Source organism: Hyperolius riggenbachi, chromosome 3 (assembly GCF_040937935.1).
Source record: "Hyperolius riggenbachi isolate aHypRig1 chromosome 3, aHypRig1.pri, whole genome shotgun sequence".
NCBI classification, from domain to species: Eukaryota; Metazoa; Chordata; class Amphibia; order Anura; family Hyperoliidae; genus Hyperolius; species Hyperolius riggenbachi.
Window position 1 is genome coordinate 380,249,972 of NC_090648.1, and position 19,880 is coordinate 380,269,851.

Consider the following 19,880-nt stretch of genomic DNA (forward strand, 5'->3'; position numbering starts at 1 on the left):
CATCAACCACACTAACAGGATGGAATGTTCTCGCCCAATGCTTGCTGTTTTGGCAGGACTTTCCATCTGCAGGCTGCTGCTTGTGTGTCCAACACCCGCCCCCCACCCTTTTTTTTTTTTTTTTTTTCCCTTTTCTTTTTCCCTTTTCTTTTTTCCTTTTCTTTTTTGGGTCATTTCGGCTCACAGCCGTGTAGTGCTTTACTTGGGTGCTGCTATCAGACCACTGTAGCGGATATTCAGGTGTGTGTACAGCAGCTGCCTGACCCCCAACCCACTAGTGATAAGCCCAATGGATCTACTCAACCACCTACGATGCCGATCCCATTGTTGTGCTGATGTCATGCACACGACACTTGTCGCCATCCTGCGTAGCAACACAGCGGGTCGTCAGCTGGCATGTATGTGTGCAGCCCAGTGTTGTCACCAAAGGGGATCAGGTCCTGACCCCTGACGGGTGACCTTAGTTAGGTAGTATGCTTAATACGTATCCCTGATCTAGTAACATTTGGCCAAATTGAGATGCTTGGCTAAGTAGGAAGGCCTATAACAGCCTTGCCAATCTAATCAGCAGTAAATGTTACTCTAAAATGTTCTGGGGAAGATATCCTTGCTGAAACTTTAGGAGTCTGTACTTAGTAAGTTCAGATTGGCCAGAGGTTGAGGGAGAATGGCCGAAGTTAAAGTGTATGCTTGTATTAAAAAGTGTTTTTATGGCGGGTGCTTAAAGTTTTCAAAGTTTGGAGAGTGACTGTTTTGGAATGTGATTCCAGAGGAGGGGTGAGGCTTGTGAGAAATCTTATATTCATGCATGTGAGGTGGTGATCCTATAGGAGGGCGGAAGAAAAAGGTAATTTGCAGAGCAGAAATTGCGCTTGGGGAGATATAGAGACCAGAGGAGATAAATAGGAAGTGTGTTTTCTTATTGTTACCTAGGAGAAGGGACTGGTGTAGTTTTTAAAATAGTGTGCATGGGTTTTTAATTGTATGTTTCAGTGTCAAAACTATTTCCTATAATCTAAACCTAGTTCTACCATGCCAACTCCTCTTATACCAAATTCTTTGGACCCTAAATACTAATATTCTGCTTTTGTAAACACTGTACCAAGTAATTAAAATTAAGATAATAAATGCAGCACTGTTCCAGTACATGCTACAATTATAGACTTTCAGTATGAACGGTAACTAGAAGAGGTAACCATGAGTATTTTTTTTCTTTTGCATTAGATTGATTTTTTTTGGAGTTGTTTGATTCGGGAGAATTAATATAAGAAACATGTAGGTTTCTTTTAAACAATTTCCAAATGTGTTTATAGTAATAGTTAAAGATGTTCTAAAATATACTTTTATTACACAAATCTTTACTTATATTCTATTTTTTTTTTATTTTTTTTTTTGTCAGAAGACAGCAATGTATGTTTACTGTTGCAGTAAAGCAGTCTCTGACATTGCAAAGTCCAAGGACTTGGGGGCAGAGCATTAGGTCAAATGAGCTTATATGGTCTTTGGAAAAACAAGATTATAATGTTAGCAGGTGGAACTTTAAACATATATCAGATTTTTAAATTTGATAATTGTATATTTCTATAGCTAAAATAATTACATAATTTGCTTTTGCAATTTTTGTCTCTATGAATTACTATTACTACTACTACTAGTCTAGTACACCTTTAAAGAAAATCATTTCTTTGTTAAATCTGCAGTATGTCTGTTTCCTGCTTTCACGGAAGCACACATATTAACATCCTGTGTTTATAAATTAGCTGTTCTGCCATGGCAGTCGGCTGACACAACTGACAGATCAAATTCCAACTGTCACAGATAACGGGATTAGACCGGCTAAACTCTCTAAATGATGTATTTCTCTGTTTTCTTTCTGTCCTGTGCAAGAGTTTAGAAATAAGTAAAGGCATAAATTACAAATGCTGCGCCTGCTAAATGTATTTGATGGGGAGTCTAACTCCCAGTGATTGTCCAGCAGCCATGTTGACTGCAGTACCTTGAATGACTGAAGCAATAGCTAAGAATCTGCATGGAAAATTCTACCAGTGAGAAACCACACGGGAAGAATGTAAAAAATGTCAGTTACATAAAAAGTTTTAAGTTAAAATAAGCGGTATGTGTATGTCTGTAAATACTTTTTTCTTTTAGAAATAAAGGATTGCAAAACATTTTAAGTTGGTAGAATTTTGTTTCACAGTGTTTGGTTTATTATATGTTGGTTGCACTGTTAGTTTAGGCTTTGCATCCGCTGAACTGCCAGGCTGCTGAGGCAGAAGCTGCAAGACAAGGTTTGAGGCCAGTGTGCAGATCATGTTTCCATTAATACTCAACACAGCCGGGCTCAGGAGAACCAACTCGGACTGGTTTCTGCTGGATCAGATAGAAAAACATTCCTGCCCTTTCATCAATGTCAGCTTATCCCGGGCAGACCATTCACAGGAAGAGAAGGGGGTGTGGAGCACTGTGAGTTAATGCTGCAAATCAAGACCACATTCATCTAGACCCCTCCTCTCCCAAATGCAATTACTTTAGCCTAAAAATAATTTCTCCAATTCACTGGGAGTGCGCATAATATTAGAGGAAGGTGCTGGAGGCCAACTGAATGTCGCATTGCATTTATCTTACTGAGAAGCTGTGAAGAGCTGTGCAAAGAAATGTGTATCAAGATGGAAACTGGATATTCATCCAGTAATACTGCAGCTATCTCAAAATTCCCAATAAAATATTATTTACATTTGGCAACATTCATTAAAGATTTGCTCATCTGGTTTTTTTTCTCTTTTTTTTTTTTTTTAAAGCAGATTTCTTTTGTTATAATTCTGGAAGGTACCGCCTTCCGTGAAAGAAAGCGGTATTTACGTGGTCCGATTAGTACTGTGATAAAAATCCTGCAGTAAGTGAATTAAATAGAGCGTGTGACACTTTTTAATGAATTGAATAAACAAGCCATTTACCAAGAGGTAATTTAAAGTGAATCAGAGACGTAGTACCCTCATATATCAGTGGGAACATTAAAGAAAACCCCTACCCTGCTCTCTTTTATTTTTAACTGTTCAGCTTGCTTCTTATCAGCCCTGATAAAATCCCAGACTGAGCATTCAGTCTGGCTTTGCTCAGGAATCATTATAGCGGAGTCTGTCTTATCTGTTGTCTTTTCAAGCCCAAACCTGCCCCCTTGTGGCTCTGCTATAATGACTCAGCTATAAAGATTCCTGAGCAGAGCCAGACTGAATGCTCAGTCGGGGATTTTATCAGGGCTGTTAAAAGGGAAGCTGAACAGTTAAAAATGAAACAGAGAACAGGGTTGGTGTTTTCTCTAATATCTCCACTGATATATATGGTAAAATGCATGAAGGTGCTTCGTCTCTGGTTCACTTTAACGGCCCAAAATACTGAAAAGGTGTTTCCATAGCAACTGCTCTGAATTGGCAGAGGTAGAAATAATAGTCAAATATGTCTTGCAGTACATTTTAATGATTTTAATGAATGCTACCCATTTATTGCAGTAATAAAGCTGCAGAAGATCAATACATTTTAGTGTGGAGTCGAAATAAAACGCAACAATGAATTTTTTTTTTCCTCAAGATGTCAAACATCATCAATCAATCTGCGTTCTCACATCTTTATGCCTTATTAAAAAAAAAAAAAAAGCCTTCCTCTACTAAAAATGCCTAAAAAACTACCACATCTCTGCACTCAAATATTTTACCTCACAAGTGATCTTTTCAAACTGGGAAATGGGTATAAATCACATAGGCATATACAGCAATTCAAAGCCAGCATAATTATTTATGGAAGCCATTGCAACAGTTGACTTTTGGAAACGAGAATTGTCTATATGAGCCAGAAATTACCATAGAAATAGGCCTCACTCATTTGCCTGAGAAAAAAAAATGGCTTGGGAGTTTAGATTTTTCAGATAAAATACGAAAATATGACCCGCAGGGCAACAAACATGAGCTTAGAACAGCTTCAAGAGACAGAGGATAGAGAAGCCTAACATGCTATGGTCCATGGGGTTGAAAAGAGACGGACACGACTGAACAACAGAAAACCTATGTCTGTTGCTATAAATGTTGCCACCATGTTGGACCAAAAAATAATGGAACCACTTTGTTTTTTTTTTAATGGATAGCATTGATCAGTTTCCCACAATTTAAAAGAAAAAAATTACCTTCTGACTTAAAGAAACTGCAGAAGAAAAGAGGACCCGTGAGAATGCAGCTCGGTCATCATTACACAAAGCTACATACAGATTTAAAGAAGTAGCTGGATGTGTACAGAGTGGAATCTGACTACAACCAAGTCAACGTTCTCATTGTGTAACCGTAGAAAAAAGAGCAATAGTACAAGAGCCTGAAACGCACTGTAGGTAGGTAAAATCCAGGATACTTGGCACATCCAAGAAGACTGATAAAGCTGCTGATGCATTTCCAACACAAAGGGCCCGATCCAATTCCCGTTTTTTCCTAGGGCATATTTTCACATCTTATTAATAAAATGCCTTTTAGGTCACCAGCAAGCAAGAAAATACTGAGAATAATTTTGACAGTACTTTTTTTTTTTTTTTTTTTCCACCTACTTGGTTCTTTTTCAATTGCAGAGTGCTGAAAAGTTATTTTAAACAGAGGTGAAAAATTATCTCCTAGGGAAAAATTGAGAAAACGTGATTAAGATTGTGCCAAAAGTGTTTGGTATAGCTCATCATATACAAAAAGGAAATTGCATATATACAAAATACTCCTCCCACTTGGGGCTGGATCAAAAACCCTGAAGGTGATTGATCATACGTACTTAAAGAGCATTACAAAAAGGTGGAATGGGAGTCATCAATACACATATAAAAGATTAAGATCCCATCTTGTATTCAAGCCTTATGGTACCCAAGTGAAAAAATCCTCTGTTTCACATAACTTATTGTAATTATCCCCCCTCTTTCTGGGCATCCTCTTCACTTCATATTTATGGTAATTATCTCCCTGGGTGCCGGGTTTCTTATGGCCCACCACCTTTTAACCCGCGTTGGGATGTGGTAGTCAAATAGACTTTTTTTTTCACAATTGTAATGCACAAGTAAATATGTATTCACTATATTATAAGAAGGATCAGTAGCAGTGTAGACCACCTTCTCCTTGTTTAGGGTATTTTTTTTTTCTCCTGATGTAGGGTTGGTGTGGGAGTTTGAGTTACTTGCATACCTTGCTTTTTTAGATCTGACAATACTCTGTGTCTAATTATGGTTGTACACGATTTGATCAGGTTAACAGAAAAAAATCCTCAGACAAAAAATGTTTTCCCAATTTGTAGATAAGTGTTTTTTTATGGAAATTGTTGGAATCTCTTTGGGAAAAAAATTGTTAAATGCATATCATGTAAATTACAATGTTTTTAGGTTCTTGTGTAAATACCCTTATGCAGTATCTTAATTTGGGTGCTAGTTGTATGACTAAATGTTCAAGTTTGTAATGTTGATATGAATTTGGGTTGTATTTACAGTAAATATTCTCAGTTGTGCGCATACACAATTACTGCATTATGGGTGTGTTACGTGGCCCCCTCCCCTCTGCGATGCTATAATTGAAAGCACTGAACGAGTTGCAATTTAATTGGATTTACTTAAGTTTTTCCATCTTGTCCTATTATAACACATCTGATCCCTTGACTCCGCAGAGCTTACTAGCAAAACTACTGCAGTGTAGCATTTTAGTTTGGCTTTAACATTGTACACGCTGTCAGTGAGTGGGAGAAATGTAACTTCCACTAAACTAATTACATTCCAAGTGTAGATTAATGTGGTCTTGATTTTGTGGCTTTACAGACTGTGCAACAGAGTAACCAAGCAGCAGACCATACCTTATGTGTCTGCATTGAGTGAGAATTGAAATGCCGTCACAAAGGACTTTTTCATGTCAGTTTTATAACCTGGCTTTTTTGCTGTGGTTTCCAGTGTACATTGGAGCCTCGGTTATTTTAAAGAGAAACTCCAACCAAGAACTTAACTTTATCCCAATCAGTAGCTGATCCCCCCCCCCCCCCTCTACATGTGAAATCTATTGCTTTTCACAAACAGACCGTCAGGGGGCTCTGTATGACTGATATTGTGGTGAAACCCCTCCCACAAGAAGCTCTGAGGACTGCGTACTTTTGGCAGTTTGCCACAATGTAACAAGGTTCACAGACAGGAAATGGCTGTTTACAGCTGTCTCCAACTGCCAAAACAGCTAGCAGCAGCTACATAACCTGCCCACAGTAAAAATGTCACCATGTAATACATGTCAGAATATAAATCGGGGAGAGGAAAGATTTTACAATGAGCAAACTCTGACTAAATCATTTATACATAATTATTGTAAAAATGAAGCACTTTTTTATTACATTATTTTCACTGGAGTTCCTCTTTAAGTCTGCTGATTCACACCCATGTTGAAAATTCTTTCATTTTTGTACCTTGAGCTTCCTATTTTTCCTAGCGAGTCCCTTCAGAAACCACACATCCCATGCCAATGCACACTAGTAAATCACCTGTATGGCTGCCTTTCCCATGTGAATGAGCCCGAAAAATGTAAACCTCTCATGTTTCCTGAGAGTGGTTTGTAATCGTTGGAAATAGTCATAGTACTCTATGTGGTATTGCTCTTATAATCAACATGCAAATCTGTTCTGATTCTGATTGGTGTTTTTATATTGATGGTATTTCAGTTTAATTGGATAGATGTCCAGTTTTTCCCATCTGGTTTATTTAGAGATTTTTGCACAGCTTTGCAGCGTTTCCCCGAAAGAGAAATGCAGTGCGGTATTTGAATTTTGCCCCCAGCATTTTTCTTTAATGTTGTGCGCTTTCCCAGCGAACGGGAGAAATTTGCACTTAAGTAATTGCATTGGGATCTAGATGATTGTTGTCTGGGTTTGTGGCATTAACATTCAGCATTCCTCCCCGTCTCTTAGCTGTGAATGGTTTGACCTCTTTAAGCAGAGAGAGCGAGAAACATTAGGGCAGGATTGTTTTTCAGCTAATCCAGCACAAACCAGTCTGAGCTGGTTCTCCTGAGCCTGCCGCCTTCATCATTATTAATGGCAACGTGACTTGCACATTGGCCTCAAACCATGCTCTGCAGACTTGTCCTGACTCACTGCCAGTACAAAGCCTAAAGATAACCATATAGCAACCAATAAAAGAATGCAACATTTGTTACAATTCCTGGTGCTTCTTTTAAATGGACAGGCATTATTTTTACAGGTTTTCATAAAACCAGTTGAAATTGGGAATATGACCATTTAAAATACTCCAAGTGTCGGGCATAAAACCAAAAATCAATTCTTTATTTTTATCTGATAAACAAGTAATGAGAATGCTAACCAGGCAATCCAAGAGGTTAAATCACTATTACTTTTCTTGTTTATAAATGATCATTTCCCAGTTTACCTGACTCTTATGGTCTATACTCACGGGCTACAATTGTCGCCGGAACACGCGGCGCGCGCGTGTTGCGGCGACAGGTCGCCCGTGAGTATGCAGCGTTGCACGGGCGCGCACCCCGGACTGTCGCCTGTCGATGTCGCCAGGTGATTGAACCGCTCAATCGCCTGGCGACAGTTGCTGCCGCAACTCCGCCGCCACTGTCGCTAGTCCGCGTGGGTACGCGGACTAGCGACAGCAACAAGAAAGGAATACTTTGGGCTTCCGGCGGGGGGAGGAGCAACAGCTTCCGCCGCATCAGTTGCCAGGTCCCTTCGCCGTGTGTATACGGAGGGACCTGGCGACGAGCTGTCGCCGGCCTGTCGCGCACACGCTCACGTGTGCTGGCGACAGGCCAAAAAAGTTGCCCGTGAGTATGGGCCATTATTTGATACGTTGCCACACAAAGGAAGTTGCAGGGCATGCTGGGTTGTTTTTTTTTTTTTTTTCCCATTTCCCCTCAGACTTCACTAATGTACACAAGCAAAAAAAAAGGACAACCCAGCATGCCCTGCAACTTCCTTTATACGGCAACGTACCAAATAAGAGTCAGGTAAACAGGTAAACTGGGGAATGATCATTTATAAACAAGAAAAGTAGAAGAGATTTTAACTTTTGGATTGCCTGATTAGCATCCTTATTACTCGTTTACCAGATAAAAATAAAGAACTGATTTTATGCCCGACAGTTACACTTAAACAATTTCAATAGCAAATTCCAGTTTAGACAGTTTAAAATACTTAAAGGGGCACTACAGCGAAAAACTAAAATTTAAAATGTGAAAACAGATACAAATAAGAAGTTCATTATTCCCAGAGTAAAATGAGCCATAAATTACTTTTCTCCTATAAGGCTGTCAGTAGGCAGTAGAAATATGACAGAAGTGACAGGGTTTGGACTAGTCCATCTCTTCATAGGGGATTCTTAGCAAGGCTTTTATTCTTTATAAAGATATTCCCTAAAAATAATTTAAACAATAATGCTGGCCAGCTTCCTGCTCGCTACAGTTTTTTTTGGCAGTTGAACAAAGCAACTGCCATTCACTTTTGAAAATAAATATACCCCTGAGAATCCCCTATAAAGAGATGAACTAGTCCACCTAGTTAGGTTTTTCTACAACCTAAAGTAATTTATGGCTCATTTTACTCTGGAAAAAATGTACTTCTTATTTGTATATGTTTGCACATATTTAAAATTTTACAGTTTTTCGCTGTAGTGCCCCTTTAAAAGGAAACTCCAATATTGTGGAAAAAAGATACTATATTAAATTAATGATTAATCTCTATGCATTGCAAGGATTGTTGGCAAATATTACTTCCATTATTTCTTTTCATGTAAAATCTGGTCTGTCCTCTGAACAACCACTAGACTTGGTCATGTTTAGAAAAAGTAGTAATGGCTCCTTGTCATGTGGGAAGATGGAAATTTATGGGTAGCGCCTACTCCAGAGAAATGTTGCCATGGTTACAAAGAAATGCAAGTCAGCATCAGTGTTGGGTTTTAAAGTCAGAGCTTTTTACATGTTGAAATGGAAACGGATATATTTTTCAAAACCTTAATGGCAAAGAGGTGCAGAACTGAAATGTTGAAATCAATTTTAATTATTTTGTATTAAGGGGTATTTACTTTACTTTAAAGTCTTAAAAGATAATTTACTGTTAACTACTTTCCCCTTTTTTATGCACTTGTATTTTATTCTGCTGTGTTTCAGAATATACTGCTAGGTCCACTTTCCAATTAAATCAGATCTCTAAATCTTGCAATAAATTTGCATATCCCACACAGTAGATACTGTAATTGTAGTTAATGTTTTAAAAGTGTTGAAATGCTTTAATTTAGGGCTTGTCACATGACTCACATGCTGGGTTCCTCCACATTTCTTCTCCCTCGAGGAGGCCACTTATTCCAGCCTGCAATGGCTTCTGGAAGGGGGAGTGACCCATGATGCAACTTACACTTTTTTTTTTTTTCCTTTTTATTTGAAGGGGGAACGGCATTGTTTGTCACTTGCTCTGCTTCCCTTCACTGAACTCTAAGAGCGGGTGTAGTTGAGCTTCTACCCCCCTCCGCCGTTTCAGGTGATTAAAGCGGATCCAAGATGAAAAACTAACTATAACAAGTAACTTGTCTATATATCTTATTTAACCTTTTCAACTCCCCCAGCACAAGTATCTACGTCCCTGTATTTACACAAATATAAACAAATACAAACACTTGGTTCTGTTTCTATTTTTAGAACACACTAACTCTGTATCTCCATCTTGTGGCCAAAAAGTAAAACCACATCCAAATATCCTACTATACACCTTCCCATAGAAAAATTAAATACATTTTCATTATTTTTAAAAACCATTTGAGGTGAAATGGTTAAAGTTTAGATAGTTTACACAGCAAATCCTAGCTGCAAACTGCTTTAATGGAAAATGATTTCTTCCTGTGATACAATGACAGCAGCCATTTTGTTTGTAAACATTACGAACCTTACACAGAGGCAGGCTGTATCTTGAGCAAAAAAACCTAACCCCCCCCCCTCCTCCTCCCTCCTCCTCCCCCCTCCTCCCCTCTGCCTCTGAAATCAATGGCTAGTAACACCTCCTCCTCCTGCCCAGACTGAGCTCCCATGAGCCCTTGCTACTGCCAAGGCTGTCTAATTCACTATAAACTAAATAAACCTCGCCCACAGGTTTTTAGAGTATTAAAACAAAAAAATATTTGGCTTGAGGAATGCCCTATAAACAATAGGAAAGGAACACAATTATGCAATGAGTAAAAGTTCACCTCGGATCCACTTTAAGGGAGAAATGAGTCAGCATTCTAGACTTCCAGGTTACCGTAGATTGCAGAAGGCAGCCTTGGCTGTCAATGGGGAGGAGGAGGAGACCAGCCTGAGTTTAATTGAATAACTGAATTACTTTATTTGTATACATTTTAAATCCATTTCTAGTTTTATACTAGGTAAAGAATGTTTTTTTTTTTTGTTTAGTTATGTTTTTTGTCCCACAAGGTTGCCTGTAAATTACTGTACAGAAAAAGTCAAAACATACAAAAGCGCACATATATGTAGCACTATACTGATATGGCAGAGGTAGACAAAACTGGCTTTCCAACCTCCACCTTTGAGGGAACCTCACAAAAACTGGCTATTCCAATGGGACTAATTATGGCTGCTCAGTTTCCATGCTTCCTAGCCAGCAATAAGGATTTGTTAGAATTCCTATATACTCTTTTGAATTGAATCAGCACTTGTGCTGATGCTCTATCAAGAATCATTCTTCAGTTTCACAATTATTTCTAATTCTCCAGTCCTCTTCCTCTTTGCCTACATGCAGCCCATATATTGGTATGATGATATTCCAGGAGGCTGCCATATTCATTCCCTTTATAACACTACCAGTTGCATGGCAGTCCTGCTGATCTTTTAGGTATAAGTAGTGTAGCAGTAGAGCATTGTACCATTTTAGCCGTTGGTAAATGCAGGAAGTTTTGAATCAGGATAATACCATTTATTGGCTAACTTTAGTAAGCTTTTTAATGTAATAATAATAATAATAATAAAAAAAAAAAAACAACAAAAGTTATCTTTCCGATTCAAAACTTTCTGTATCAGTAGTGTCTAAAAACACACCTGAAGCAAGCATGTGGCTAATCCAGTTAGTCTTCATTCGGTAACATCTGATCTGCATGCATGTTCAGGGTCTATGGCTGAAAGTATTATATCAAGAGGATCAGTAGGACAGTCAGGCAATGTTCATTGTTTTAAAAGGAAATAAATCTGGCAACTTCCATATCACTCACTCCAGGTGTAATTTGTTGGCCTCTAGTTAAGACAGAGACAGAATAGGGAATATTAAAAATCTGTAGCTCATTGAAGGGGACAAAATAAAATTGTCCACTGCAATGAAGCCTCATAGTTTTACCATTAAAGTTATGTCTGCCTACAGTTTGAGGTATAAAGAGTATTTGTGGTGTGGCTGAAGTTAGGTCTACGTGAAATCTGCAGTTGACAAGTTTTCCCATAAACTGGAAGCCTCCAAAGGAACATAAGGGCAGTTTCAGATAGGCTTCAAACGAGGTGCAGTTGAGCCATAAATTCATAGGTACTGATGGCCTTTACTTCAGGCACCAGAAAGCATGTTCTGTTTTTTTTTTGTTTTTTTTTTTTAGGTAAGATTTAGATAAGATATCTCCTTGCCAAAGTAAATAAAGATTACAGGTGTAATAAAATAATCTGGAGCCTGTGTGTCCGATCCAGGAGCCAACAGGAAATTTCAGACAGCCAGTTCCAGCAAAGGACACGTGAAGTGAGAGATATGGAGGCTGCCATATTTATATTTTTTTAAAAATGCACATTGTCTGGCTGTCCTGCTGCCTCTAATGCCTGGTACACTACATGCAATTTCCCGTCAGATTGGTGGGTCAAATGGATAGTTTCTGACAGGTCTGATCTGATTTTGAATCATTTTTTTCCAATCCCCTCTATACAAAATCAACCACAAAAATAAACTTTCAATTTGTCGAATACTTTAAGCCATATATTTCTAAAAGGTAATAAATAAGCATAAGTACAAATGCGACGCAAGGATCGGGACTCAATTCCTGGGATGACAGTGTGGGGCAGAGGCTGCGTCTCGAGCCTCCAGACTAGGGATTTGCTCTGTTGTGATATGTGGGGAGAAAAGCTGACAGAGTAGGGCGGGATGTGTGGAGAGAACAATGACCTTGCTCGAGTTGACTCCTACAGCTATTAGAATCTAGGACAAACTGGAGAAAGAAAAAGCTGCTAGGATCCCTTTAAAGCGGATCCGAGATGAAAAACTAACTGTAACAAGTAACTTGTCTATATATCTTATCTAAAGTTTAGATAGTTTACACAGCAAATCTAGCTGCAAACAGCTTTAATAGAATATGATTATTTCTTCCTGTGATACAATGACAGCAGCCATGTTGTTTATAAACATTACACAGAGGCGGGCTTATCTGTATCTTGAGCACTCAGCCTGTGAAAAAAAACCTAATCCCCCCCCCCCTCCCCTCTGGCTCTGAAATCAATGGCTAGTAACACCCCCTCCTGCCCAGACTGAGCTCCCATGAGCCCTTGCTACTGCCAAGGCTCTCTGAAAACCTGCAGGCGTGGTTTATTTAGTTTATAGGGAATTAGAGTATTAAAACAAAAACAAAAGTATTTGGCTTGAGGAATGCCCTATAAGCAATAGGAAAGGAACACAATTATGCAATGAGTAAAAGTTCACCTCTGATCCACTTTAAGTGATGTCAGAGGACACACCCGTGTTTAAAAACCTCACTTTATTCTCTTATCTCAAGTGTGCCTGTTTTCTCTGCTGACTTCATATGCGGGGCTGCTTTGCTTCACCAATGTACAGCTGTTTGCGCTCCCTTAGAATGCTTGCTCACACAAGGTTTCTTTGTGTTGGATGTACCACCTTTTTCTCTTTTTGCTGTATGTTGCTAGGTTTTTTTTGCTGTATGTTGCTAGGTTTGAAGAAAATGGGGACATGATGTAGAGAGGGAGAATACAATTATGTATACTATAATGCACCAGAATAATAAATGAACTTGCACTTTGCATACAAATACTGTTCAAAAATGGGCACCTTTCGGCTTTCTCTCTCTCCTGTTTTCAGCTTACCGTATACGTTATGAAAATAGGTCCTGCTTAATGCAAATGTTTTTCAAAGAGCTTGCCTGATTAAGATTCGCCTGTGTAAGGAGTTTGAAAAATCTTAATTTAGCCAACAAAATGTTAATATAGCCGATGTTTAAATGAATTTGAAGTCCTTGGGTTTTTGTTGATTTTATGGGTATTGCTTTACCTCATCATGTCTATTAAGTTATTCCAGATGTCACCCATTTAAAATGGAAATCTAATTCATTGGCTTCGTTGGGAGGATCTCCACCAGATTAATTTGTAATCCGGCTGCAGAAACTTAAACTAGTGCTTTTATATGAAGACTGATGTGTACACCATTTACATCACGACTGATTCTTATTTCTTCTATTTCTTCTATTATCTGTATAATTTTCAATTGCCAATAGTTACAGTTTTCAGATCATGATTCAGAGGATTCTATGCACATTGACTGCAATATCTGAGTTTAATTGGAATCTGGTCTTTATCTTTATTATATTAATAGCTTCATAGGAAAGAAATTGTATAGTGGCTGAAGTCCCAGTTTACATAGATGTTAAAACTGTTTATATGCTTTTTAACCATCCATATCAATCTACTTTTTAAAGCTTGATGTGGATGTTTGGAAATCTGAAGTTTTGTGTGTTTTGTCGCATTTTTGTGTACATAAAGGACTACTAGTTCTAATGGTCCCACGCAGACGTTCTGCGCCTGGGCAGCCTGTCACCGATGCTCCGGTCTCCGCCTCCAGTTCACTTCTGGAATTTCCGACTTTAAGGTCGGAAAATCACTATGCCTACGCTCCACTGACGTCACTAGGAGCTTACTGCACAGGCGCAGACCATACTGGGCCTGAGCAATACACTGCTGGTGACGTCAGCGAGGGTGCGGCCGTGCAGGCACAGTGGTTTTCCACCTTTAAGGTCAGAAATTCCAGAAGTGAACCGGAGGTGGAGACCAAAGCATTGTTGAGTGGTTACACGGGCGCAGAACGTCTGCAGGGGACCATTAGAAGCCCGGTAAGTTCAATTATTTTTTTCAACCCCCACCCACCTACAGTAGTCCTTTAAAGAAAACCTGTAACATCAAAAAGTTCCCCGGGGGGGGGTACTCTCCTCGGGAGGGGGAAGCCTCAGGGTCCTTCCCACGCCGTCCTCCGTCCCTCGGGGGTCTCACTGCAGCCCTCCGAACAGCGGCGATGTAAATTATTTACCTTCCTGGCTCCTGCGCAGGCGCTGTGGTGGCTCTCTGCTCCGAAAAAGGCGGAAATACCCGATCGCCGTCGGGTCTGCTCTACTGCGCAGGCGCAAGTCTCCGGCGCCTGTGCAGTAGAGCGGACCCGACTGAGATCGGGTATTTTCGTCTACTTCGGAGCCGAAAGCCACAACAGCGCCCCCACTGGAGCCTGGAAAGGTAAATATTGAACAATCTGTCGGGGCCTCTGTTCGGAGGGCTGCAGCGAGACCCCCGTGGGACAGAGGACGGCGTGGGAAGCCTCATTGGGACCCTGAGGATTCCTCTTGCCGAGGTGAGTACCCCACAGGGGAACTGTTTGGGGTTTGTGGTGTTTGAGCCTCATACTTTTTCCCTGGGTAATTAGTGCCTGTTTAAATTTGCACATCCTAGATTTCCTTTTTTTTAAATTCTAATTTAAGGTTTAAATTCTAATTTAATTTAAGGTGCATGCTGTTTGCTTGGATGTCATCAAAAGTAACGCCCTTGCACATCTCTTGTACTGATAGATTGCCATGAATGGGGATTTATGTGAAGGGTGGCTTTGGAATTTGCAAATGCCTTGAAAACGTTCATATAAATAGTGAGGATTTTTAAGTTTGCGTAACAAAATTGTTGGTTTTTAGAAGCTTATTAGTGCAAGAGAGTGACTAAAGCCTTATACAGCTTCAAACACTAGACTAAACATGAGGCAGCCTTGGCTGTGAATCTAGTGCAAGTAAAGCTGCCCAATATTGTACCCCCTCCTTATTCAGCTTGCCTGAAGCCACTCTGTTGAGTGCTATGCCTTTGTCCTTCCTTCCCTCCATAGCAACAGTACACATCACTAGACTGTAGTTTAGCAATCCATCTGCACAACACTCAGGCTTCAAACTGTTGCTCTATGAATTAAGTCCCAATCCCTATAAGAGATATTTGATGGGGTCTGTACAAGTAAGTAAGTAAGGAGGGAGTCTTATGAAAAGAAGTTCCATTAAAGATGGATAACTTATATACAGTGGCTTGCAAAAGTATTCGGCCCCCTTGAAGTTTTCCACATTTTGTTACATTACTGCCACAAACATGCATCAATTTTATTGGAATTCCACGTGAAAAACCAATACAAAGTGGTGTACATGTGAGAAGTGGATCGAAAATCGTACATCATTTCAAACATTTTTTACAAATCAATAACTGCAAAGTGGGGTGTGCATAATTATTCAGCCCCCTGAGTCAATACTTTGTAGAACCACCTTTTGCTGCAATTACAGCTGCCAGTCTTTTAGGATATGTCTCTACCAGCTTTGCACATCTAGAGACTGAAATCCTTGCCCATTCTTCTTTGCAAAATAGCTCCAGCTCAGTCAGATTAGATGGACAGCGTTTGTGAACAGCAGTTTTCAGATCTTGCCACAGATTCTTGATTGGATTTAGATCTGGACTTGACTGGGCCATTCTAACACATGGATATGTTTTGTTTTAAACCATTCCATTATTGGCCTGGCTTTGTTTAGGGTCATTGTCCTGCTGGAAGGTGAACCTCCGCCCCAGTCTCAAGTCTTTTGTAGACTCCAAGAGGTTTTCTTCCAAGTTTGCCCTGTATTTGGCTCCATCCATCTTCCCATCAACTCTGACCAGCTTTCCTGTCCCTGCTCAAGAGATGCACCCCCCGAGCATGATGCTGCCACCACCATATTTGACAGTGGGGATGGTGTGTTCAGAGTGATGTGCAGTGTTAGATTTCTGCCACACACAGCGTTTTGCATTTTGGCCAAAAAGTTCCATTGTGGTCTCATCTGACCAGAGCACCTTCTTCCACATGTTTGCTGTGTCCCCCACATGGCTTGTGGCAAACTGCAAACGGGACTTGTTATGCTTTCTGTTAACGATGCCTTTCTTCTTGCCACTCTTCCATAAAGGCCAACTTTGTACAGTGCATGACTAATAGTTGTCCTATGGACAGAGTCTCCCACCTGAGCTGTAGATCTCTGCAGCTCGTCCAGAGTCACCATGGGCCTCTTGACTGCATTTCTGCAGCGCTCTCCTTGTTCGGCCTGTGAGTTTAGGTGGATGGCTTTGTCTTGGTAGGTGTACAGTTGTGCCATACTCCTTCCATTTCTGAATGATCGCTTGAACAGTGCTCCATGGGATGTTCAAGGCTTTGGAAATTTTTTTGTAGCCTAAGCCTGCTTTAAATTTCTCAATAACTTGATCCCTGACCTGTCTTGTGTGTGTGTGTGTGTGTGTGTGTGTGTTCTTTGGACTTCACGGTGTTGTTGCTCCCAATATTCTCTTAGATAACCTCTGAGGCCCTCCCAGAGCAGCTGTATTTGTACTGACATTAGATTACACACAGGTGCACTCTATTTAGTCATTAGCACTCATCAGGCAATGTCTATAGGCAACTGACAGCACTCCGATCAAAGGGGGCTGAATAATTATGCACACACCACTTTGCACTTATTTGTAAAAAATGTTTGGAATCATGTATGATTTTCGTTTCACTTCTCATGTGTACACCACTTTGTGTTTGTCTTTCATGTGGAATTCCAATAAAATTGATTCATGTGTGTGGCAGTAATATGACAAAATGTGGAAAACTTCAAGGGGGCTGAATACTTTTGCAACCCACTGTATGACGTGCCACCTGTAAGACTGGTAACTGTGCCAAACCGCAGTGAGTCTTAAGGTGCCCATTAATGGTACACGTTTTTCATCAGGTGTGATCTTTTGATGGCACTTTTACAATCGAAGGTAAATATAGATTGTTACTTTTTTTTTTTTTTTCCTTTTACTTCGACTCATTCATGTGATTATAGTCCTATTAATTCATGAAAAGTAGGTTGATTAGAGAAGATGCTATACCCCACCTCTTAGACTTAAAGAGTAACTGTCGTGCATAAAATCAAAAATCAAGAATTTATTTTTATCTGGTAAACCAGTAATAAGGATGCTAATCAGGCAATCCAAAAGTTAAAATCACTATTATTTTTCTTGTTGATAAATTATCATTCCCCAGTTTACATGACTCTTATTTGGTACACAAAAGAGAATTTGAAGGGCATGCTGGGTTGTCTTTTTTTTTTTTTTTTTTGCTTTCTCTACTTCCCCTCAGACTTAACTAATGCAGCCTGATTAGCTGAAGCCTCTTTCCCTCCTTTTTTCCGCTCCCACACCTCTGTTCCTCTCTGGCCAAAATTTCTCAGGCTGAAACAATGCACTTTCTATAGTGAAGGGCGGGCAAATCAGGCAGAGGAGACTAGGGGTGGATATTACATCACGATTGGATTCAAAATGGCCACAGTAAAAACGGTCTAGAATAGGATTCTCTACTTTTCCTTTATAAAATTCACAGGAATCATAACGTGGACAGTGCAATACATATGTTATGTAAGTAGCGCAAGTATTTATCTACTTCTATGTTTGTGTTTTTTTTCCTGAGATAGTATGGCTGACAGCTCCTCTTTAAAATATGTACTGTAAAGAAAGTTATAAAATGATTTGCACATACAGCACTCAGCCAATCCTTGGTATTTTCATGTTCCAAATACTGAAACTCCACTGGTTGTCTCTTCTGACGTCCTCCGCTAGCTATCCTAGTGTCTGCACTAGAGGAGCACTGTTACATATTCTACTATTTCTGTAGACCAACACCACCTCTTGGTGTATATATTCACTACTCGGAAGTATAAGCAAATAACATTAATGTAAATGTATGTTTACTATGCTGCAAGAACATTTTTTTTTTCTTGTTGAAACTCTTAAATATGCTTGTAGTTAACAAAACATCAGCCCCACACCTCCTAAGCGTGTGCTTCAGAGCAGTTCGTATATGGCATCGTGTGTTTTTGGGTCTAGTAATGGAATATAGATTTTATGCATCTTTGAAGATGAAAAGGTACATTTTCTATTGAAGAGCGTTCAGCTAATTTCTCTTATGATTGGATTATGGATATTCTTTGTTCTAGCTTGGAAGCGCCTCTAAGGGAATCGCAGGTTTACAACTGGTATTGATGTAGTCTGGTATTATTGTGTTGCCGATACTTATGCGGAGTTCCCTGAAATTGGCTCCTCAGCTAAATATTTTTGTTTGGTCGATTTGTGGGTGGATTTTTTTTGAAGGTTGGAATGTAAATGCGAGAATGTATGTTTAATAATTGTTGATATTTTGAATGGGATTAAAGCGTACCAGAGACGTACTAAAAAAAAAAAAAATTTTTATACATACTTGGGGCTTTCTCCAGCCCCATGTCCGCGGATAGCCCCAGGTATGTAGGAATAAGCCAGAATTGCAGTGTTGGTAAATTTTATCTTCCAGAAGGCATATATAGTGTTTGCATATTGTAGAGAAGCTGGCTAGGTATTTGACAGTGAGGAAAGTAAATATAGCCATATAAATTTAGAACTGTTCCCTCCTCATACAGTTATTATTCAGTATTCAGGAGGCCTGATGCTGATAATCCGCAAACAATGAAAGAGGAAAAGAAGTTTTTTTAAAACAGTAACTTACTTAAGGGGTACTATATAATGCTTGCACAGACGCTAAATAAAACTTGGCAGAGGCAGGCTCTGTCGAAAACCTAGCAGGTGTACAGCAGCCCGCGACAGCAGAGCTTTGTTCTCCCCACTCACCTGGCTCCCTTGTGATGTCAATCCCGCGACTGTCAGCCCTCCACCCCAGAATGCAATTGTTTGGTCACAATGATTTTTCTTTCATTTGGCGTAAAAAAAAAAAAAGCCTTCAACCCAAAGAACACCATCCCCACTGTCAAACTTGATGAGGGGAACCTAATGCTTTAAGGGTGTTTTTTTTTTTTTAGCCAATGGACCAGGGGACCTAATCAGTGATTGGAACCATGAAAAAAGAGCAATACATGAGGATTCTCAACCACATCATCAGGTAGGCCCAGCGCACACCGAGCGGTTTTTGGAGCGATCCGCCGGCCGCATCCGCCTGGAAAAATGCTTGGCTAATGTATTGCAATGGGATAGTGCACACCGGCGGTTTGAGGTTTTTGCCAAGCCTCAAATGCGCCTCCTGCTGCGCGTTTGCGGTTTGCTAAAAAAACCTCAAACCGCCGGTGTGCACCACACATTGAAATACATTAGCCAAGCGTTTTCACTGGCTGATGCGGCTGTCGGATCGCATACAAAATCCGCTTGGTGTGCACCCGGCCAAATATCTGCTCTCTGCTCTCAAAACCGCTAGTGTTTTGACGATCTGCGGTTTTGGTGTGCACTGGGCCGTAGTCTGCAGAGAAACTTTGCATTGGACACTAGTGGACATTTCAGCATGACAATGACCCAAAACCCACTGCAAAAGTGGTGAAGAAATGGTTAGCAGACAACATTCACGTTTTGGAGTGGCCCAGCCAGTGTGCTGACTTGAATCCAACTGAGAATCTGTGGAGGGTGCTAAAGATCAGGGTGATGACGAGAAGACCCTCCAACCTGAAAGATTTGGAGCTCCTTGCTAAAGATGAATGGGCAAAAATAATGTGGAGACATACAAAAAAGCTGGTCTGCAATTATAGGAAGCATTTTATTGCTCTAATAGCCAATAAA

At 40.0% G+C, this 19,880-nt stretch overlaps 1 protein-coding gene across 1 annotated transcript in view; it reads left to right on the forward strand.

The window, feature by feature from the left end:
* The first annotated feature begins 289 nt into the window (after positions 1-289).
* Positions 290-19,880, forward strand: part of LOC137562351 (transcription intermediary factor 1-alpha-like) — a 73,825-nt gene continuing 54,234 nt past the window's right edge. The window contains exon 1 of the mRNA XM_068273687.1: positions 290-398. Within this exon, the coding sequence (XP_068129788.1) occupies positions 290-398 (109 nt within the window). The remainder of the gene's footprint in view (positions 399-19,880) is intronic.